We start from the raw sequence: 23984 nt of genomic DNA on the forward strand, positions 1-23984 counted from the left end.
GATGATGTCATTTCCCTGTAATCGAAAGGCTGACCAACAAGTGACTCATTGTGAGCGATTAGTAAATGTTTCATACAGAAATCAGGATGTTCACCATGGCCAAATCATTTCGTTTTTGAGAGAGTATTTGTTGCAGATGTGGTTTGATTCAGGGATATAATTAAAGGACTAAAGCACAAGCAATGTATCTTCCCTGCTAACAACGTGTTGCCAGAGCTGTTTGTAAAAAAGAAAAAAAGAATTAAAAAAAAATCAAATTAGCACTCAACTGACTGAGTCTCTCCCATGTGCCTGCTTCTCTGTAGGCCCTAATCCCGCATTTAAAATTCATAGCCATTCGGTGTGATTGAGACAAACCCTCCAGTGTGTAATAGCTTTGCATTCGGATCCCAACAGAAACACAGTGAGGGTGTTGTGAGGAAGGCTTGGAGGCCCGCTGCTACAAATGAGAAAATCTGAAACCTGTTGGTACCAGACTGCGCTGCCTGGACAACCAATCAGTAGATCCAATCAATAGATACAGTACATTTTGTTTATCAATGTGCTCTCTGGATGCTTTTGAAACAGATGAGGCAAGCTAATAAAATGGTGTCTAGTAACTGCTCTGATAATAGGCAAGGCTCATGTGGAAGGTGTATTTATGTGTGTGTGTGTACCCATGTTTACCAGTACATACAGTACAGTGTTTTTTTATGTCTCCTGTGAACATATTTAATCATGAAATAAGAGTCAGAGATCTAAAATGAAACCCATGATAACATCAGCTATGCAATAATACTTTACTGTAAGTGGAATGCAAGTTGTACAAGTTGAATTTGTCCATTAAAACTGATCAAAAGCAAAAGAAAACACGACATGTACACTGGCACACAGTAAAAGGGAATGATTACACTTAGGTAATCAAGGGGAAAAGTGAATTACTAAAGGGAATATTCTATCATTTGTCCAGAGGGCAAAGAAAACAAACCTCAGACGTGGGTTCATCTGCATTCATGCAGTCATTGCTTTATGTGTAGGTCTACATCTCCCCTCTACATCAATATTGACAATCATAACAAGATGGAGCAGCTCAGCTGGCCATTCTCTGAGCACATATAGCTATTGACATCTGGCACAGTTGAGGATTGTATATGTGTTTGAGAAGAAGAAAAAAAGGAGGAGAGTCAGACCAGAGACACAAAAGAGAGAAAAGAAAAGAGAGAGAAAATCGGAGAAGAGAAAAAGAAGAAATACAAAGAGGGCGATAGAGAGCGTTAGAGAAAATTATCTAAATCCTCGAAGTTTGTCTTTTTTGTTTGGTTATCGAAAGATGTGCATAAAAATGCAGTTATTTGAAACTGGAGTTCTGCCTGTTCACCATGATTTGCATCACCCACATCTCCGTTCATGTTAGTCTTTTACATTTCTGTCAAGAGAGAGAGACTTGAGAGACTGCCGGACTTGAGATCTCTCAGTATGTCTAATTACAACAATTACCTTCTGAAGCTATAGTGCTTTAGAAGCCTTTCAAGAGTTCAAGACTACCACTTGCTCAGCAAACAACCACCTTAACCCTACTTTCATGTCTTTTTTTCAGCAGGAGACATGGCTATTGTGTATTTCAGAAAGAGGCAAATATTCCATGGAAAAGTGTAATGCCTCGTCCAGTACACCAAGAGGACTGAACAGAACAACGTGGAATACAGTCCCTATCTTTTGCCAAAAGCAAAACATCGTGTTATGTGGTTGCTTACCATTTTGTTCAGGCAGCATCTTGCAATGTGGGGAAGCCTTACTGCACTATCAGCCAGGAATCAAACAGCGTTAAGCCACATTGAATTTCATAAGTAAGCTGTGTAGAATGTACTGTGGTGATCCTATAAAACACAACAGTTGCTGTAGTGAAGGAATTTTAAAAGCTTATTTACATGGATGTTACAAGCCGTGTTGAATTACAATATTGCGAAACACACTATAATCACTCGAGCCCTTAGGATGTAAGAAAAAAAACCTACAGCAGGAGGCCTTGTTGTACTTAAAAAAAATGCTCTTTGACAGTCACCCTGGACCCAATTATGCATTCATCAAGTAATAGAAAATTCTTCCCAGCTATTTAGTGATAAGATGTTTTTAGCTGCAGGGCAACAACTTATCGCTGTAATTAAGCCTCCGTTTGACTCCATTTGCTCTGACAGTATGGAGAATGACCGGCACGGCTCAGACAGACAATCAGGCCTTCCCCTAGTTACAGCATGAGAGTAATACTGCTTTTAAGTGGATTCACAGTCCTTTCCTTTGCCATAAGGGGTTTTATGAAGCTGTTAGGCACCATCACTCAACCTTTTCACATGCATTATCAATGAAGCTAAACTCCTGAGGTGATGGAAACTGTCCTATGGATTTTTTTAGTGACATTCTTGGCAACCCCTTTACGGCTGGAAGCAAAGTCAATTTTAATAACTGTCATTCACCTTGTTTTGTTTTTTTTAAAGGTACCCTGTGCTGATTGTGTTCCTGTTTAATATTGATTTTATATTGTCCTCTTTTAGCTACAGGCAATGTTGTAAAAAAGTCCAAACACTCCTGTTACATATTACATATTACTTTAATTTTGAATATTAACAACACATTACAATACTACCTCTGTTTTATATTAATTGCACACAAAGAAAGCTTAACATAGCCTGAGCAGCCTGCAGCACAGCCGGAGGTCCTCTGCCAAGCCCTGCGTGTTGTTGCATGGACTTGAATGGTAACAAAAGGTGACTGAGCATTTGCTGTCAGAGCTCCCAAAGTTTGCAGATGAGCTGTCAGAGATCTGGTCAGCCAGAGCAGTTTCCTCTTTAAATTGCTTCTCAAAACACACTTCTAGCAGAATTTTATAGAAATGTGTCAGAGGAAACACTGGCATATGATAATTTACTATATTTATATAAAGTGCATTCATCTTTCCTTTCAACTTCCATAATTTGTTCATTTTAACAAAGAGACGATCAAGTTTAGTGATAGCATAAATGCATCTTTTTTTTTTGGAATTGTGCTGCACAGAACAAGAGTTGAAGCATAAATTCAGTTAACGCCTCAGTTTTTGAAGTGATATTGACATTTTAAACTCAATTTCAAACCATACAAATAGCATATTGGATTAGCTCACAATAATATTTCAAGTCACAATTCCAATCCAGCGTGGCATGGTGGGCAAACACAGCTGAGAAAATGAGTGCTGAAATTTTCAAGCTTTCCCTTTGGCTATGCAAATGTAAAGTTAATATGAATAGTTACACACTCGCTTACCTAAATCAGCATTTTAATACCTGGTGTCAGGTACTAAATGTTGAATATGGTGTAAATCCTGCAAAACTTTCAGTAAAAACGACTATCATCTTTATGGCATAGCAACATAACATTACAAGCAGTGCAGCTCAATATATCAGCCTTTCCTCTCCTCCCCGTTTTACATTTTATATCGAAATTAGTGAATAGAAAACCTCATCATTTTGGATTTTACAAACTTACAACAGCTGGTTGATATTAAACAACTTAAATATTTAATGTAAACATGATTATTTCTGCTCTATGGCTCCCATTGTGACTGAGAGATAACAACCCAAATACTGAATCTGACTGCAGAAAATGTGTTAAACAATAATTTCACTCGACTTCTTTCAGCCATTTCTATTAATGATGCAGAGAGAGAAAGAGAGTAACAGACAGAGAGAGAGAGAGAGAGAGAGAGAGAAAGAGCGGTAGCCATGCTGTGATGACAGCCTCCGGGCCTGGTAGTTGACTTCTGCGATGCACATTCATTCAGCACCGCTGTGAATCTTTCTGCCAGGAGTGAGTCGTAATGCCCACATCATGACAGTATTCACTGAGCAGAATGGCCCGTCACTCACCCTCCCCTCTGATGGAGAGACGCTGAGAACTCACTCTGCTATAAAAGGCTAATCTAAACCCTGCTACCTGGCCCTCATTTCAGCCATGCTGTCACACTCTATACCAGCCTCCTCGTGAATGGGAGTCATCTCGGGCCGTTCACCTTACAGTATAGAAAATCATTAGACAGATTTACGAGGACAAACAGTGCCTGTTTTGTCATCATATTTCACTGATCCTTTTTGCGTTTTGGGACAAGGGATGAAAGGGGAGAAGAAGGGATGAAAAGGACGAGGATGGGAAAGCTGTGAAAGACCTTATTGATCACATGCAGAGGCTATCGACAGGTCCCTTCCTCTGATGATGGAGTAGCCACCTAGCGAATGTCGGCTGGGTCTCCAGCGCAGGGAGGGAAAAAGCAAAGAGGACATATTCAGCATGCAGGAGCCTGCTTCCCCTATCCCCTGACATGCGGGGCAGGCTGGAAAAATGTTCTGCTTATGACAGTGGATGGCTAAGGTAATGGCCGGTGACTGCTACCATTGCTCATAGTAATGATGGTTTCACCCAGGAATACTGTGTACCTTTGTAACCTACCCTCCTCTGTAGTCCCCCCCCCCCCCTACCCCCCTGTGACTCTCTCTTTCTCCCTCTTGCTTTTTCCTTCCTCAGGTTTCTCCATCTCTCTCTTAAATTTTCTCCCCCCCCTCATTATTTATCCACCACCCTTTCCTCACCTCCTGTCTTCTCTCTCGCTCTCTCCATCTCTCTTCTTCCTTGCGTAAGTCTATCATAGAGTTCACAGCATTCTCACTGTCCGTTTCATGAGACGTCCCATAGCATTAGGGGCCAACTTGTGATATTAGCATGATATAGTGACATATTCAGAGGCTGACCTTTGCAATGCTGACATCCATGAAAATGGAGAAAATAAATCATTCTACAAAACTGTCTAGTATTCTGGTGATTTCATGTAAAGATACAGTCTCCTCTAACAATAAGCTGGGAAAGACTAGTGTGGAGCACTGGTGGAGCTCTCCTTTTTCTCTCTGCAGTGAAAGTTGGCTCAGCTAATTAAACTGCTCTGAAAGGTCCTCACAAAAGATCTTCGATTCCTACTTTTAGAGGCAGGCTGTGGTTTCATAGCTAAGGCTATGAAATAATATATGTTGGAGGTGTGGAACTTATCATTTAAATTACCAATTCCACTGCAAACCTTCTAGGCTATATCCACGAGGCCCAGGGCACAATTGAAAGAGAACCGCAGCTGCCTATACAATATCCCTGTCTGTAGCAGCCAATGTATCTTGTTTAGTAATTACTTCTTTTATAGATTCAAACTGCTAGACCTCATTGCCTCACACTGACATGGGCTCATTCAGAGCAGAAACCACCGATTATCCATCAAAGACGGCTGCATTGACGCATTGAATTCAGCTGCTCTTTTCTGTTAGAAAACCCAATTAACAGGTCACCATTAGCACCATTGCTGATCGCTCAAAGAATGGCATTATAACACCCTTTAGCAGAGGGTTTTTAATCCAAACAGTGCAGTACAGTAGCCTAAAGGCAGGCAACAATATACCGATCAAGAAGGAAATCTGACCCCACATCATAGCTACGGGGTCTTGTTATTCAAACAGATTCACACTGGTGAGGAATGTGTTTAAAATTTAAAATGCTGTAGAAATGTAGCTGCCACCACCTGCTGAAATGTGTCAAAATGCTTTCTGGTGGTATTTCAAGAAGACACATCAAGCAACACTTGATGACGGCACTGAGTCACGTTGTCACTCTGAGGCACTCTGTACTGTATTAAGTGTTTTCTCAGCAACAATGCACAATTTCATCACACAAACTGTCAAATATGAAACACCTTTAAAAGATTCAGTCGTCTTCCTGGAGACACTCATCCTGCTCTTAAGTGTAAGGACTTTGTTTGCTATTTATTACCGCTGTAATTTACAGTTGCAGCTCACGGACACAAGACACACTGCAGCTTAAGGGCCTTTCCACCAGGGCCTTTTTTGGTGGGTCTGATTTGACTTGGCTGAAGATTGAAAGATTATCTTTTCCATCTCAGGGTATAGACTCTTCAGCTTGTTTTCAAATAAGCATGATATTTTCAGTTAACATAGACAATGGTATGGACAATATTTACTTCATCACTCTGAAATTCGCAGCAGAAAGCATCCACTACACTCTACTGATTAAGTGTGCACTATCTGAGGAACAAGTGATGCTAATGTTTGGCTGCTGGTGTCCTGTTTTAGCAATAATCAACACACACCTCACATACAAGGTAACATGACATATTCCCTTCTTGTTTTACATGCTTCCATGGCAATCAGGCCTTGCCATGAACTACCTCAGTGTTGGAGAACAATTTTTCAGTAGGCTATCAATTATTTTCAATTTAAAATGAAAACTAGAATGATAAAAAACTGAAATTGAAAATTGAACAGATAAGACACATATTTAATTTCTGATGCTAACCTTAAAATTGAGTTGATAGCGTCTACTTTAGTCTTATTTTTCTTTTCTCTGACTTCTGCAGAGATGAGAGAAGGACAAGAGGCAAGAGTATTTTTTGGGTTTTTTTGGGGGGGGGGCTTTTTAATTTTTTTATTGGCAAACAATGATTGAAAAAATGACCACAACCCTTTTGACCATAACTGTCTCCAAACTGCAGGTGTTAAAGTTATGCATCACAGCTCTGCACAAAACATGTTGTGAAATACTTCAACAAAGGACTCAAAGGGTCGCCAGTCATCAATTTCAAGCTTTAAATTAGTACCCATAAAAAGTAAGATTTTGATCAATTTCTGCTCATCTAGGTCCATATGAATTATAATCATAATAATGGTATTATAAATATTATCCATTCAAAACCTCAACACACTATTTCAAAATCACAAATACATATTAAATAAAACATATTAAATTTTTTAAAAATCTGAGAGAATCGGAATCATCATTTCTTAGAATATTTAGTTCTTATCATTGTTTTAGGTTACGGCGCTAATAAAACTGTTTTGTCTCTGAAGTGGAAGAAGAAATAAACAAAGCAGCAAAGTAGTGAATTTGAAGACTCAGACCTTGCCAAGGTTGTTTTGAATGTCTGAATTGTGTTCATATCACTTCAAGGATGGCCCCTGAACTGATCCACATGGCACTTCTACATGTTAGGGTCCTTCAGATGACAACTCCTTTTCATCTGGGAAATAAAGATCTTCTAGATAGAAGGATGCAGTAACGTGCACATTTGAAATATGATCATCTTTGATGTGAGTACTTTGCTTGATGTTCTTGAAGCGATCCTTCCTTCATTCAGATGTGAAAAAAGTGTGGTCAGGTTATGAACAAGTCTTCCAACTAAGTTCAAGAGGTGTTCATGTATATAAACACAGGAAATCACATTTATAGGCTTTTTTATCAAGAAGCATCAAAGAACCAAAAACTATGCCCTTGGATTTTTAAATTCATATTTCACTACTGTGCATATTTTGTAAGCACATTACAAAGACATGGTCATACAATTCTCTGATGCCCCTGTTCAAAAGAAATGTGTTTCTTACTCGAGACTGAAACCACAAAATGGTCAACATTAAAGAAGAACCAGTCTTTAATATGAAACCTAAAACAGGATCTGGTCTTTAAAAAACTACATTTTATGTTTTTATTTATATTCATTTCAGAATCATGAGGCTGCAACGCTAACATTTGATCTGAAAATCTTAAGTTCATGTGCTCTGACAAAAAAGCACATAAAGCACCTTTATCATGCTGATGCAATTAAAATTTAAGCCATTAGATTTTCTTTCCTGTTGACTGTGTCCAATTTAGGGCTACATATTTATTAATGTTCAGCAGTAAACTTATCGAACTGTTTATTACATTCATTTGTTTCTGTATTTGAAATCAAGAGTACACACTAAGGTAGCGAGATAACCTTGCCTGAGGCAGTGGGGTATCTGTGTGCCATTTGTGGATGGCTGGTCTGAGTACAGCGGATTGTTTTAGACCCACTCCATCTCTGGTCCACATCGGTTTTCTTTTCACAGATACAATGGTTTAGCCCTCAAGCTCGAGGAGCCAAATTCCTGCCCCTGGTCAACATGGGTCATAGGCAACACACCAAGTTCTTGCTAGAGTGAGATTTCTATATGACTTTCCACACTTTATATCGGCCTCAGGTCACAGGAAAGTGGCCATATGTGCAAAGTGATGAGTGTTTGTCCTAAAGCCATCAACCAGACACTCCTCTTCATACAGAGCTTATCACATCAGCAAAAATTACATAGGCCTTTTAAAATCTCAGTCCTCCTAGTTCCTAGCTTTTCTTATCTGTCTGTCTCATATGCTCTTGCTCTCTCCATTTCTCCATATTAACAGAAGTAAAATACAACTTTCAAAGCTGCAATACATGTTATCTAACCCTACTACTACAACTATCGAAAACTCCCCGTTTTGTGAATAAATGATTTCTAAAGTGGTTTAGCACCATTTCGAGAGGGTCTGTTGGGATTCAGCCTTTCGTGTTTGTTTCCAGAGATGGATGTTGTACATAGATTGTTTCCAGTTAACAAAAGCTTGCTTGACTGCACAATGGATCGTGATTAGATTAAAGCTGCACTGTAAGAGCTTTTCGTTTTTGTTAAAGCGGGTTTTATCTCTGAGGGCGACAGGACCAAAACGGGACACTGCTGAGAAGCATTCTTCATAAAGAAGCAAAAAGCTCTGTGAAGGGCAAACTGCAGGCACAGGAGGTCTCTATCCTTGACAGCCAGACAACTTGCATGATATATTCAAACACAAACACTTCTGACTGATGCCACTATTTCTTAGGAAAGGAGTAAGAAAGAAAAAGTCATATGAAGAGGGAGAGAGAAGAGAAAGATCATTGCAAAGGAGAAAGAGTTAGAAAAGAGGAGAAAGGCAGGAAGAGAGACAGAAGGCCTGGGGAGCATCCATGTCATTACATTTCCCTTGAACTCATGTCAGGGACCCTCTGCTGCCATCAGTGTGATGAAGTGTAGCTGGTACTATGAGCAGTCAGCCTGTCGAATCACTTCACGGATCACAACACAAAAGCCCAGAATGCTCAAAGCTCAGAGTCTTTGCAACGTTTCCACCATTACCCCACGTGTCAAAACAGCTGAGTACATTATGTCCTCCGTGTTTACACAGCATCTCTGTGAGTGATATCTCTGTGACATCAGAGACTCGGACTGTGGAGTCGGCCATGCGTACAAGCGTGGAGAACAGCCACTCTAGGGTAAAGGTCCCCCTTTGGCCTGATCCCTGGGGCATGGCATCTCCAATAGCTCTGATTCAGTCATATTTGTCTTAATATGAAACACTGTGTGCTTTTTACCCTTAAGGATGGACGAAAGAATGATGTCAGTCCAGCGGGCTGCTTTATGCCCTCTAAATGTATTGCAATGTAAAAACCAGAAGTTACAACAAGAGTGCTATTTTATGTATTGCGTAAGTGGGCACATAAGGGCCACTGAGCTATACAATTGTAACCTTATTACATGGTAATATGGAACACTTTAGGTGAAACCCAATAAGTCCACCATAACAGGTCTACCTAATGTAATCCCATTATAGCTCCATTACCTTAGAAAGGGTGAGGAAAGTAGGAAAGCATATATTTTTCATTAGGGGTTCTGGGTATCACAATAAGAGGGCATCAGGGAATAGGGCATCAACAAAGGGTGTGGTGTGCATCCTTCTCATCTTTGCTCGGAAACTATACTGGTACTTGAGATTGGAAGATTCATTTAAAATAGATGTTGTGATGCTGAAGAATGCACATTAATATCAATAGAGGTATGATGCATATCCACAGATAGACTATTTACTGCAATGCACATGAATCTTGTAGTACACTTGTCATGTGATATGAGGCTCTTGTAAAGCTGTGCAAAACATGTTCAGTTATAACACCACTGAGCACATTGTAAACTGAATTCACAGCCACAGAGGGAATACAAAAGGAAACAAGTGACACTGAAGACTGATCACTCACAATAATAAGACTGGTAAAATGTGAAAAAAGTAAGTGCTAATTCCACAAATTCCACAAATCCTTTTGTAGTTTTACAAAGAGAATGACCTGAAGAGGTGTTAGTATGCGACAGGTTTGAATTTTATGTGGCTACCTCTGAGACAGAGAATTGTAAAACCATCTGCCTCCTACCTTCAGTGAGTCCCATGTGGATGGTCCAGTAGTTCTGCAGACACTGCAACTCCTTCTTCATGCCCCTCTTGCAGCGGCAGTCAAACAGGGGACTAACTAGCAGCACTTCCAAGGCAGCCTGGCACTCCCTGTTGTTGTCCAGCATGGCTTCCTTCTCCTTGCCCACAAGGCACTGGCGCATCACCCGGTACCGAGAGCTGCAATAAGGGTTCTGGTTGCACATGTCACTTGCCTGGATGCAGTCCACCCATTCTGTCTGAGCTCCAGGCCCAGAGTCAGTGCCTGGAGATCCAGGAGCACTGTTGGCCAAGGACATGGACAAAGATGAGGAGCCATCCCAGGAACTCGCTGCCTCATCTAGGTGGGGACGACGAGAAAGAGGTGGGGGTGTCAAGAAAAAGGAGATTGTAAATTGATGTGAATTTTGTGTGTGTGTGTAAATTCAAGCACATAATATCATCATATCATAAACCTGCTTTCATTCTTGTTTTTTTTTGGGGGGGGGGGTGGTTTGTTTTTTGATGCAACAGGTTAGATGTGGGAGGAATAAACAGGTTGTTGGTGTATGACAGCATGTCCATGCATGCCAAAGCATCTTTAGCAGGACACTTAAACCCTTAAATTTCCACCAGAGTCTACCGGTAATGTATCTCTATGTGGTAACTGAAGTTTCTTCATTTTGATGTATCATTTATTTTGTATTCAGCACTTTACCTGTGCTCACTTTAGTGTATCTGAGGTCGCCAAACCAAACAAGCCTGCACCTCTCAGTCTCCTGTTAAGTCTTATTAAATCAAGATCATTGAATGATAACTAACTATATCATAAAAAAGAGCCCAATCAAGAACGACACTTAATTAAAATCTAAGTAACAAGAAACTTGGCCTACAATGAGTAAACTGATCCACAGAGACTAAGGTGTTGCCGTCTGACAGGAGTCAAGATTCAAACACACTTCCTTCACACAAACCAAAGTACAGGCCGTTCTGGTGAAATGACAAGAGAGACCCCTTGTGGTGGTCTCGAGCATTGAGCTCGGAGAGGAAGAGGATGGATGCTGCATCAGAATCAGAGAGCAACGGGTGAGAAAAAGAGTGACATGAAGTTAAACTGTGAAATTGTTTTAGCAGTCCAATTATTTTAAAGGATGTGCCGGCGTCTGAGGACGACACTGATGATGGTGATCGTGTTAATGATGATAAAGGTGATGATGAGGTTGATGATGATGATGATGATGATGATGATGGATTTTCTCATATTCGACCAAATACAAGTGTGTAACTGAAAAGACCACAGAGATTCCTCTCTTCTGACTAAACGCTGCATTGTGCTGTTACAACAATGAGCTTTTTTATTTCTACAGCAGGAAATCTGTGATGGTTTAATGGATCCAGTATAAGTGATTCACTTGCGACGACCAAGTTCGGTCTGTAGCTATGGGTGATAATTAAACATAATCTAATCAAACCATCCGACTGTAACGTGAACGCCCATCAGCATTTTACTGCACATAATAATAATAATTAATAAAAACGGAATAACCTTGTGCCCTCAAACAAGTCCGGCTTCAGAAAAGTGGAACCATAGCCTACCAAATGTAAAAATTCTCCCTACCAATAATTATTGATGTCAATATTTATCTCTGTGTCTTGTATTTACACATAATGTTCATTAAACATTTTTTTCTCCATGTTTCACTTCTCACCTAGGAGCAGAAGAAAGCTGCACACGCACACCCACACAGTGACAGACTTCATATTGGACTCAGCGGCAAGAGAGATGAGTTGGAGTCCAATTAGACTAATATTTCCACCTTGTGAAAGGTTAATTCCCCTCTCCGGATCCTTGACCCAGGCGTAGGCTAACTGTAAAAAATCAATATCCTCATTCAACTCCAAAATAAAGACGCACCTCCAAAAATCCTCGATTCCCAATAATATTCCACAGTTTTTGATATAATATAGGCTACTAACCACCGCACAGGAAAAAAAGAATCCTCTGATTTGGAAAAAATAAAAAAATCAAATGCCAATCAACCAATCAATCAATCCATGAAAGCAGTTTCTCAGGGTCCGTCTGCGCTGCGTTCATACCGACAAACTACTGAGACTTGATCTCTCCGCATTATAAGGGCTCAGACTGCCCGCTCATATTGCCCCTTGGAGACAATTTGTCCCTAAAACATTCCTTAAACTGGCGTGAAATGATCTGTCAGTTACGCCAATATCTCTAACGAGGAAGAAGAACTCATCTGAAAGTGCAACAAAACGCTGACTGGATTTTTCCCCCCAACTGGCTCCCTCAAAAGCTGTGCGCTCCTCTGGAGGGAGTGAACGCTTCTTTTGCACTGCATGCGTGTCGAGGCATCGCAGCACTTTATAAAGAGGAGTTTCTGTGAGCCAGCAGAGGGCGCTGCCGCCGCGTGCCCTCATTGGAAAACGTGGGATTCGGTCACACCAAGGTCCAATAATAAATGTTACCCTATAGAAAAATCGCCACGGTATTGCTTGAATATTCCTGCAGGGAGCTGGGGAAAGATGCACCTGTGGTACTCAGCAGTGAGATTATAGTGACCTCATTTGGCCTGTGTGATATTTCTTTAATCTTCTGTGGTATTGCTATAGGATTTTCTGTGAAAACATACATTTTGTGAAACAATTTCTTTGATTCATGTATAATACCCTTCTTACACTATTACTATGTCTTTCATAAGGGAGTACTTACAGGCCTGTTCTGACTGGCTCAAAGTACAACTGTAGTAGTGATGAGGCCACAACTGCAACCCATCAAGGAAGCCGTGGGAAGCAATGATGAGAGTGTTGGCTGCTTGCACTCATAGCAAGGATATCTAGTCAGCCAGTACATAGTACGTCCTTTATTCAAGTATTTAGTGAAGCCATTAAAAACCATTCATTGTCTGGCTGACATCAGGGCCACATCCATTTTGGATCCACAACAGAACTCATAGAAATTCGCAAAAGGTTTTTAGGGGCAGGGTTCAAAGGTGGACTCAACAATGATGATGAAAATGTCATAATTCTTCTCAGCAATATCCCAACACTTGATCACATGACATCTGTGTTTCCTCTGATCGAAAGAAAGATTTTAAAAAATGGCACAATGCCTCGTATTATATTTGTGCTCGGAGGAAATAAGCCAACAACCCCGCAGAATCTGCCATATCTCAAAGTGGCTTCACATTAAACAAAATGACTTTGTTGTGCATCATCGCTTAAATAGTGCCCGGAATGTCATAAATCTTTACAAATCTTGAAAACAAAGTCTCTATTTAGAGGCTCTGACAGTGACAAACTGCAAGGCCACTGGCTCATAATGATGTTTGACTGTCAGCCCAGGCTCCATCCAAGAGGGAAAAGAGCTCGCCGTTATAATGGCAAAATCAGCCTCATTCTGCCTATATTGGCCCGGGCTTATTCTCATCTCCCCCCAGAGTTTGTAGTCTCTGTCATTATGAGGACACTGTAAAGCATCATCCACCACCATGCCTGTATCCTGCATCTGTCCTGCATCAGTACTGTAGAGGCTGATTCAGCCTATCCTTCAACAGTTTTTAAGTGGAAATGCCTTTTTCCATCACAGAAAACCAACCCTATGCCTTCAAGCAACCATTTCCAGAACCAGACCAATTTTCTTATTTTATTTTAGCAGATAACAAAGAAGCCATTTAGTTATTCAAGTAATTTTTCACTGAGGAGCGGTTGCATAAACTGTATAAAGTTTACAGTTGCCTGAGCAGTAGGCTCAGGAGGGAGAAGAAATTTCTAATAACACAAAAAAGCATGAAATCAAACAGAGACATTAGTTGCTAACACAGTGAATAAAAGAGCAAAATTTGAATTGTGAATTCTTGTTCAGGCATCACATTATTTCCATCCATGATAGTGAAATATGGATAAATCCTCTTCTCACATTTTTTTCTTGAACCAGGCTGCTCAGGTTTGGGTTTATTCTAGTTGACGTTGCACGATTCACCCCCCTCTGTGGGTATTTAATTGCTCCGTTCTGACTTCATAAAGCATCTGCATTTTTTGTGTGTGTACAATTAGAGAGAGCCAACAGAGAAACACACATGCACGCATGGCTCCGTACACATACACCCTTTTTATAAATAAGCATACATTCATAATCATGAAAGAAAGCACTTGCAGACACACATGCACTCAGATGCACATAATCTGTATGTCAGATAATCATACTTCCACAAGATGGCTCAAGACCATGAAGATAAGGGATGACAAATCTGGATGTTGAAGACATTGGTCATACTATTGAGGGAAACCAGTCCCTGCCTTTGAGAAGTGTGTCTAATATGGTGAACATAGATGATATCATTATGAATTCATGGGATATGAAATAATGATACAGATAAGAGTCACAGTTAAGACTTCGTGCAATAACTTGTGCTTAGTGAGACAGCAGGGGGGTTTGAGAGTGAACTCTCATGGGTCAAATAAGAGCTTAGACAGTCTGAAACTGTCACCTTGAAATCAGGACAGGCACACTTGCATACAAATATGTTTATGCAAGTATATCTGTATTAAGGTGTGTGTGCATATGGCTGTAGTTAGGGTGCTTGTGTGTCACTTAAATTTGACCCAAGAGAGTCCAGCACATTTAGCTGCCAAAGTGTTAATTATCTAGAATAACACCTTCAATGGACCATTGATCCTCATTGTTTAATGTCTTATCCAATAATACTTTAAATTAGAAATGTGTTGGGCTCCATTGATAAGGTTTTGCTTCACCTCACAGCTTTGCAAACACAATATTTAGCTTAAGATTTATCTGAGGGCAAAGGTCGCTGTATCTCTCTCTGCTGGTCATGCCCACTGGAGAGAGTATTAACCTGAACACAGTATGTGCATAAACAGGCACACACACACACACACACACACACACACACACACACACACGGGTTAAGCATGACTGATTAGATTAGGAATTATGGGCTAATTAATGTGCATCTTGGGAGACCTGTACAGCATGCTTATTAGGAGGCAGAGCCCGAGTTGAGCAGAGAACATGACAAAAACATAAGTGTTGTTAATTCCCAGTGTTAAATTAATTAAAACACTACACTGTAGCGCTGCCTACTCATTCCAGTTTTATTCAGTTTGTGTAAAAACAGCGGTAAAGATGAAACCTCTGCCTGGGCATACTGTATAATCATAATTTATTGAAGGTTGGGATTTGCTCTGGCAAAATATCTTTAAAACTTTCCCTCTTACTCTTGACTAAAAGTCAATTTTGAAATATTAAAAAAGCACAACATACTGGGTCATGATATATTTGAGACTTTCACACAGCCGTAGTGCATGTATCAGGTGCAGAGCCCGGAGTCAGTTCAAATCAATCTGTTCAAATCAATGTGAGAGTGAAAATAGCCGATGAAATAAGCATCAGTAAAGTCAATCGTGGAGATGGTGGAGTGACAAGTGCAGCTGTAGGCTACACATTCTGGGTAGTGCCTGTGTGTTATTTTCTACATTATTCTGTTTAGCTTTTTGGCTATTGCAACAACAAACCACTCTTGTTCCCACAGAAGGTCCGACATGTCAGCGTTTATGTGTATGTCATCTTTGTTTTGGGTTGTTTTGAGCGTATGAACAGCACTAAATTTCTGATGTGACCTCTGCTAGACTCTCTGGAGGCTATCGACCAGTTAGATCCATTTGTTTTCCAGGCATTTCAGACGTTGTCCATTTCTATCACATTACTTTGACAGAAATTGAATTTCCTCTGATGCATTTTTATGTTTCCTAAGTGCTGCTTTGTTCTCACTGGGAGTATAGTGTTTCCAGTTACGCGATGATGCAAAAACACTTTGGTTTTAAACCACAAAAAAAAAAAAAATGGAAATGGATTTTATTTTAATGTGTTTATTGACTTTCATGTATTTTATTCCAAAATGTTTCCCAGTTAAAGTATCCATCCTTCCAAATGAGAACCATCCACATGGTATTCAGGCAATTGTCCAAAGGCTGTTTCAAAATTTTACAAGAGCTCAATAAGAACATACAGAGGACGCATTTTATCAGTGGGCTGACGCCATGCTGGGCTTACTGTCTTGTTAGTCTCCAAAAGATTGCCATCTCTCTAACTGTAATGGCAGCAAAGCGAAGACATGCACCTACTCCTATCAAGGAGGCACAAACAGATAGCATGAGTCTGCAGTTTTTTTTCCCGGCTTTTGTTGTTTTTTTACAGTTCAGGAGTTTTACAGGTAAGGACATCAACAAAGATACTCTGTTCTGTGGATAAAGTGACTGGTTGCTGGTTCAATTTCAGCAATTTGCTACAGAGGTACAAACAGTGGCACATCTAGCCCATCTCATTAAACACACCATGGGTCCCATATGGGATATTGACAGGGACCTCCGCTCTGCCCAGCTCACTGAAGGTCTTGGCATCCAGAATGAGTAGGAAAGTACTCTTCTCCTGGAAACAGGAATGGAAGAGATTAAACATGCCATGTAAAGAAAAAGGTCACAGAACACCTCTTTCACAATAATGATAGTGAAAGTACCAAAGCATTTGTCTCCTCCATGCATAGTTAAAATATATGGATGGTAAAGTCACACAAAAATATATTCAAAGTCTGCTTTATGTTGAGAATTGATTGTGGTTATTTCTCACAGGATCCAGTAGAGCATACAGTTACAATCTAGTGTCAACATTAATCACAGAAACGTCTGTTGTTGTGGATTGTTTTTTGTTTTTTGTAGTTGTTCACTTACTTGTCTGGGTGTGATGATGACTGACAGGACCACTCCATCATCTTCCTCAGTAGCTTTGGGCGAAGCAACAAAGACAGGCTCAGACGGGTACAAGCCGGGATAACGCCACACCTAGACAGGGAAGATTATATAAACATCCCCTTTACTCGGAGCTGTTTCATGTCATAAAACCAACTCCCGACCTACTGCTCCAAGTGATAGGGAGGCGGCAGTAGAAATAACTTTGATGTGATAATACCCATCCCAGTTAACAATGAGGTCTGTCTAAGTAGTCTTTGATTGATAGAGACCTTAAGCTCCTTGGTGTGGACATCCATCTTGAGCAGGGAGTCACTGAAGACGTGTCCAAAGCCGCAGGAGTAGAAGTAGCGGTAAGGTCTGCCATTGTACTGGTCGTAGTTGATCTGTGGGAACTCAAGGCCACCATACTGCAGCAGCTCGTCATCATAAAGCTCCTCGTGGATCATGTAAACCTGGAGGGTCGCAGGAAAAAGTCAGGATTTTACTCAGATCAGTGTAACTTTTATTTTTCAATTGAAAAATTTGCCCAGTTATTGCACACCAACAGACCTGATTCATTGTACACTGCATCTCCAGGTTTTTATGCTGCGAGTGCTTGAATCAATACTGTATTATTCCCCAAAACAGTCAAATGGATACTTTCACAAGATCTTGGTCATTCATTCTAAAATTTATTTTTATTAAGAATATCTCAATTTCTTTTGATTTTACTTAATGAAAATACGTGTACCTTAAACTGCAATTATATACTCACATCTTGATATTTGCGTTCAGTTGCCCAATAAAGTAGCCAGTAGTACTTTCACAGCTGTTTTCAGCTGTTACGTGTACATAACACCACTGAGAACTAAGACTGAGGACAGTGTCGCTCAGGTAGTCATGACAACTAAAGCATCACCTTTTCTTTCAGTGTTTCAGCTTTATTCTGCCATAAGAAAATGTTTGACAGTTTGTGTGTGTGTTTGTGAGAGAGAGTGTGAGTGGGCCACACATAATTCGTTAAACTGCAATTGTTCAGTCGCACGGTGGACTCTCATTTTGACATAATTTGTATCTGCTATAAGTCATGAAATTACTATTGTGCGGAAACTACCTTCAGTGTCTCATCATGCTGGATAATTGAAAAGAGAGCGTGGCAGTGGATTATGATTATAGGCCTCATTCTTTAGTTGATTCTGGTAAAACCAAATCGAGGGTAATGTACAGTTAAACATATCACTTTACATGCACAATGAACATGCTTCATCATGTTTTATCCTACCTCTCCAGATTTTGTCTTCTTCGCTGTGGCTTTATATTTACACAGGGTGACTAGGTTTTGGTCCAGAGGACTTTGTTCATCCACAGTCAGAGGTAGGACGTATCTCCTCGGGAGGTTTCTGCACAATGAGTTGTAAAACTGACAAAGGAAATCAGAGAGACATGAGAAATTGTGAGTTTGACTGAATTTGACTGAAAGGTGCAACTCAACCTCAGGAAAAATCAGACCCAAACAAAATTCTGTATGCACATGGCAGGGATATTGTTTGAAACATTTTTATATTATTTTTATGTAAGAATATTTTGATCAAAGACTCTTTGCCACATTTGAAAGAGATTGTATTGAAAAGGTTTTGAAAGCTTTCTGCATTGCGTCAGAAATTGTCCAGTTTTTGAATGATCAGAGAAAGTACAAGGAAAAATAAGAGAATATCAGACACACTTCAACTGTCTCTGTCTGTTTAGATTCAAATGTGACAAAAAGAGAGAGACTTTACTAAAAATTGTAGAGACAGAGAGATGACCTTGGTGATAAAAAGATGGCCCTTACACAAAGAATCGCAAATAGCTCTCTTAATGCTTGCTGATTAATGTTTTATGGACATGTTTAAAGTAAAAAATGGAATGGATTGATTTGGGTCAAACTGTCCACATATTCACCTTGTCCATTTCCTCCCCTGAGCCTCTGCGGAGGTTTTCAAGTGTGAAGTCTCCGATGACCTCACCATCGTCCCCACAGCACATGTCCATAACCAAGAACCCATTGTCCTCAAAAGCGTTGATCTGATGCAGTGTGAACATGGGTGCCGCGCGGTATTTCACTTCACTCAGCTGTTGGACCAGTCACATCAACCAATCAGGACTCATAAATATAAGATATTTATACAAGAATAAAGGTTTATGAAAGCTTTTGGTCAAAGAACAAAGGGTTTCGGGACAAGCTCCCTCCTTGGTGCCGCTGTTATTATGTTGTACCTTCACATTATGATAATGATATTAAGTTTGATATTGGGTGTGATAATGGGTATGCTGTGTAATGAGATGAGAAAATTGAGAGTAAGAATGTATGAGAAAAGGCTACACCATCAGAGTGTGACTTCATCAAAATAAATAAGGAAACATTACATCATGTGTGAAGAGATTAGCTTGAAACTCTCCTTACATGTTCAGACTGTTCAGCAGCTCTGTGTGTTTGTGTGTGTGTGTGTGTGTGTGTGTGTGTGTTTGTGTGTGTGTTCCACTCATTTTAACTCACCTTGCCAGTATGCCTGTTGACCACGTGGAAGATGGTCTCATACTTGGGCTCCCAGGTCATGACTTTATGAAAGCTCTTTCCCTGAATTCTGTACAGCATGAACTTCAGCAGGTCCAGCTTGATTGGCTGCTCAATGAACACAATGTAGTTCTCTGACATGACTGGAGAGGCAGGGCACAAACGGGAGGAAATATATGTATTAACATTAACATATTTGGTCTGAGAGCATGTATAACTGATACTGTATACTAGTTTAATGTCGGATTTTCATAATTTTCTGTAATAGCCAATAGCCCCATTAATATTTTCATGACCATATGTAAATCATGGTCATGGTTGTTGCACTTCTTGCCACAATTTAGCATTTTGGATAATTACTGCAAGTATCGTATACTGTACATGACCAGTCAACAGGTTTTCAGTGGGGATTTGGGTGTGAACCAAATGTGGAAAATTTTAGAAATAATGGTGTTATCTGCATGTAAACGAGTGCATGAAAATGAGTGTTCTCATGTTTTTTGAGGGAACCAATAATAGAGGGATTATAAACAAGCTCTAATGATGCTATGAGGCTCGTTTGTGTGCCTTTTTGCAGAAGGCCACACTCACTGCTACTCCCCCTGAGGCCAATCAGTGTACAAAGTAAATGTTCTTTGCCACAGGACCAACCTTGCACATAAACACATGAAATGGGGAATAAACATAAACCCCTATCCCCTGTAACTCTGCTGACAGAAGTAATTATGTGATGCCTTGTATAACAGTACAATGCTCCATCACTTGTGAGATTCCTTGGTGCCAAACAGTCTGGCAGAGCAAGGGTGGTCCTCCCAGACTCCTACACTGTGGATGTAATCAGGGAGCTGGTGCAGTACAAAAACAAACTGGAGAATAGGTTTAGTTTAGACTAAACTGTGTTAGTTAATTGACATTAGCTTCATTCAGCATTCATCTGTAAGGCTTGGGAATATTTTTTGACCTGTGCCATGCAGGGGGTGGAGTCATGGTTGAAGTTGAGCAAGAGAAGTAAAAGAAATCACTCTTAAAGCGCCAACAAATCTACAGTGCTTAATCCAAAAGGCAGTGTAAAGAAAAACAAAAATGGAAATTAATAATTACATGCCTGTACCCACACTCATAAGCTGCGCTACACAGAATGGGGACGAAATACATACTTTATGAATAAAAGACTATTCTTTGTGTTGCATGTGGGTCAGTTTTTGTGACTCATGAGTCACTGGAAGAGCAGAAAACAGTGCCATCTACTGTGCCCACGCACTGACCTGCCACAGGTCAAAAAATATTCCCAAGTCTCTCTCTCCTTCATTGACTTCTTGTCTATCAGCTGGCTGGTAACATTCAATCATATTCACCATAATCATACATGTGTAATGCGCAATTATACCCTGACTCTTCTCACTTTTCTGCTGATGCCAAGACCTCGTCCTTATGTGCTAGAATTTTAATACTGATGACCCTTGCACCAATCTTTTGACCACCGATTAAATGTTCATGTATGTTAACGAGGTGTTAGCTCTCCCAACAAAATCCTTGTTGCTGCTCAGATTCTTTGAGAGCTTCTTTGAGCAACACAGAGCAGAGCCTTTTCCACCAAAGCTGTATAACAATTTGCTGTAAATGGTCAATTCTTCACAAAAAGTAAGTGGGCTTAAACATGGAAAACAACATTAAAAAGTTGATCATAACTGCAGAGAAAGTGTGTACTTTTATGTGTGAGTCAGAGCTATAGACAGAGACAGATAGTGAGAGCTGAACAGAAAGACAAAGGAGCTGTGATTGACAAAAAGAAGCAGGACGAGACTAGAATTGAATTTAGTAATTAATGAGAGCACAAAAAACTCTCCCTCTTTCAGAGAAGTAGACTCACGCTGTCAGAGTGGGCAAAAAAAACCCAAAACAAAGAATCATAGAATTCATTAATTCAGTATACATCCAGCATACAGACGACCTATGGAGGGTGTATCCTGTTTGCTATGCTGTGTATCTCACCAAAGCTGTGATAATAGGAGGGTTTCCTGGGTTCAGCTGCACGGATGGAGCAGATCACTTTGGCTCCATTCAGCTCTGCAGAGTCGTCCCTTGCCCCTCTCTCCTCAGGAGGAGGCACACGGATGATGTTGTAGAAAAAGCCTGAGGAGGCCCACAAACACATGTTGTAGAACTATATTTATTAGGATGGAAAACACGAGGATAATCACTTAAATACAAGGTAAGAAAAGGAAAAATAAAATACAAACACACATCACAAAAGAAGAACGACTACAAAAAAAAACAACAACAAAAAAACACCCACCTATCCAAAGACAGTGAAGAAGCCCACATCCACCACAGGCATAAACCACAAACATGCAAAGATACACATCATTAGCCTGAGAAGATACATATGTTTTCAGTTTGAAAGTAGACACAGTTGTGACATATTTCTGGTCATCAGAAAGTTTTTTGATCTTACTGGAAAGCTGGATCTTATTCTAGCTAAACTTAGTTTGATTTGAGAGTTTCATTGGCCTGTGATCACTGAGCAAACAGACATATAATATGTACTGTAGGTAAACAGGTAGGAAGCATTGCAGGGATGTTACCGCTTTTGCCATAGGAGTTGCCCATGTTGTACGTGGCCCCTTCACGGTCATAGTGTGGGTGAGCTGTAGCTGAGTTGACAGCAATGTACTGACTCCAGTCCACCTTAAATTGAATGAAAAATGGTATCATCATCTTTGTTGCCCTTTTCATCATCATCAACATCTTCCTCATCTTTACCCTCTGACTCTCTATTAGCATTCAGCATTGAAAAGAGACTTTTAGTGTTACCGACTTACCTTCTCCTTTGTATCCAGAGTTTGTGGATCTATTCGTCTCATGTAGTTGGTTTCTGTGCTGACGTAATAGTCTCCCTTGTACTTGACAAAGTTCACACTGGCGTTATCTGTGGCCTCTGTTCACACATACAGATGTCAGGATCATATTAAAATATAGCACTCCAGCGAAACTTGCTCTCATTGATATCACTGGTAACTTACTTTTTAAATCAATTTCTTCCTCCTTAATTTTTCAGAGGTTTTATGTCATGCTTTTACCCCTCACAGACAAGTACACACACTCATGCACACACACCAATATTGAGTTATGCTCCCTTTACCTCAATAAAAACACAATATAATGTAACACCAGCTATCAGTAGGCTGGAAAAGCAATGCACAATACAGCACATACTGCCATGCGGATGGGCAAAAAATATTTTTTCCTTTCTACTTTTTTCTTATTTGTTAGATTTTTTACTTTGCCTCTAGTAATCTGGCCTTGTTACCTATATGCAGAAATGAATTGAATAGTTTAATGATCATTTGGCACTGCCAGTGTTTCATTATGCTGCAGTGAGGTCATTTAAAACATGGGAATATGCAATATGTAAAGAAGACACACATACTAGGAATTTGAAAGCGTGAAAAGAAGCGTGCAAAGATGTTCTTGCATGGATCAGGCATGGCTAACGTCCCGAATTCTGACACCACAATGCGGTTCTTCTCTGCGTTTTGGACGTATGAGTCGCTTCGCAGGAAGCGGCTGCTGTAGGTGACTTCGCCCTCACATATGTGGAATCGGTGCATCATGGCCATGCCATCAAACCAGTGGGTATATCTGAGAGAAATAAAAAGACAGTAGATTGCTCACCAGGGTATTTGTGTAACACAAAGTGAAGAGCATGAGGTGATCACTGGAAGACAATAGAGACAGTGAGAAATACTCCTCCTCACATGGTGACAAAAATCCTAATCTGGAATAGCCCCGGTGGTGAAAACCTGTCACAGAACTATAGGGTTTGAATTGTCAGATAATGTGATGAATATTTCCAATGATTATTCCAACAATTACAGTACAGCTGTCTCATACTGCATGGCTACAGTGTTAACCTGCTGACTCATACTGTTTCTTCTGCTGCCCTAGTCTTATCTCTTGAGTTGTGAGCTGTTCAACCAATTTTTTTTTTCAGATTGTTTCATTTGAGAGATCTTTAGAGGCCTACAGAGGGGAGAGTATTCCTTATTTTTCAAGAACCAAGAACATTTCTGAGGAATTAATGTTCATGTGACTCTTCAGATTTATCTCATGATCTTATCCAGTTTGATTAACGCTGTTTTAGTCGTTGTCATGTATTGTCATGCTGTCCATCAATTCAGGAGGGATTTGGGAGTGAGTAGATTTCAGTCCTGTTCTTTGAATTGTCTAAATTATTGATATGTACTCTATGCTGTACTTCTTTTTTTTGTAAATGTTTTTTTTTAAACTATCATGACTATAAAGCTCACTGAATTTAAATCATTTATTAATTATGTCCAGACATAAATATCTCAGTGACTATTTAATAGATTTCCATGAAATTCTGTACAGATATTCATGGTGCCCAGAGGATGAATCCTACTGACTTCTGGTGTTTCCCTGACTTTTGTGTGAAAGGTCTCGACAGCTATACACACTCGACAGCTAGAGTTGCTTGCATGGCTGTAAACTCTAACTCTTGTTTTTTCAATGTTCCTCAAATACCTGTCTTTCCCAAACTCAAACTTTCCAGGGCCATTCCTCAGGAAGCTCCCATTGATCCAGGATG

At 40.1% G+C, this 23984-nt stretch overlaps 2 protein-coding genes across 4 annotated transcripts in view; both read right to left on the bottom strand.

Annotated features, from left to right (window-relative positions):
* LOC121903265 (GDNF family receptor alpha-2-like) overlaps positions 1-11841 on the bottom strand; it is a 45651-nt gene extending 33810 nt beyond the window's left edge. Inside the window, exons 1-2 of one of the 3 annotated variants that reach the window (XM_042420121.1) lie at positions 11769-11841; positions 10064-10420 (exon numbers count right to left, since the gene is read on the bottom strand). In XM_042420121.1, coding sequence (XP_042276055.1) covers positions 10064-10420; positions 11769-11820 — 409 coding nt within the window. In that variant the 5' untranslated portion in view covers positions 11821-11841. The other 2 variants (XM_042420123.1, XM_042420122.1) reach the window with 2 other exon arrangements.
* A 4302-nt stretch (positions 11842-16143) lies between these two features.
* On the bottom strand, positions 16144-23010 carry bco2l (beta-carotene 15, 15-dioxygenase 2, like). Its single transcript, XM_042421964.1, has 10 exons — positions 22798-23010; positions 22198-22311; positions 21961-22063; positions 21368-21508; positions 19358-19518; positions 18763-18933; positions 18104-18241; positions 17112-17294; positions 16822-16932; positions 16144-16522 (listed from the first exon to the last, which is right to left on the bottom strand). The coding sequence occupies exons 1-10, from the start codon at positions 22993-22995 to the stop codon at positions 16406-16408; spliced, it is 1437 nt and encodes a 478-aa protein (XP_042277898.1). The 5' UTR covers positions 22996-23010; the 3' UTR covers positions 16144-16405.
* Between the last annotated feature and the right edge of the window lie 974 nt (positions 23011-23984).

The sequence above is a fragment of the Thunnus maccoyii genome, chromosome 9 (assembly GCF_910596095.1).
Source record: "Thunnus maccoyii chromosome 9, fThuMac1.1, whole genome shotgun sequence".
NCBI classification, from domain to species: Eukaryota; Metazoa; Chordata; class Actinopteri; order Scombriformes; family Scombridae; genus Thunnus; species Thunnus maccoyii.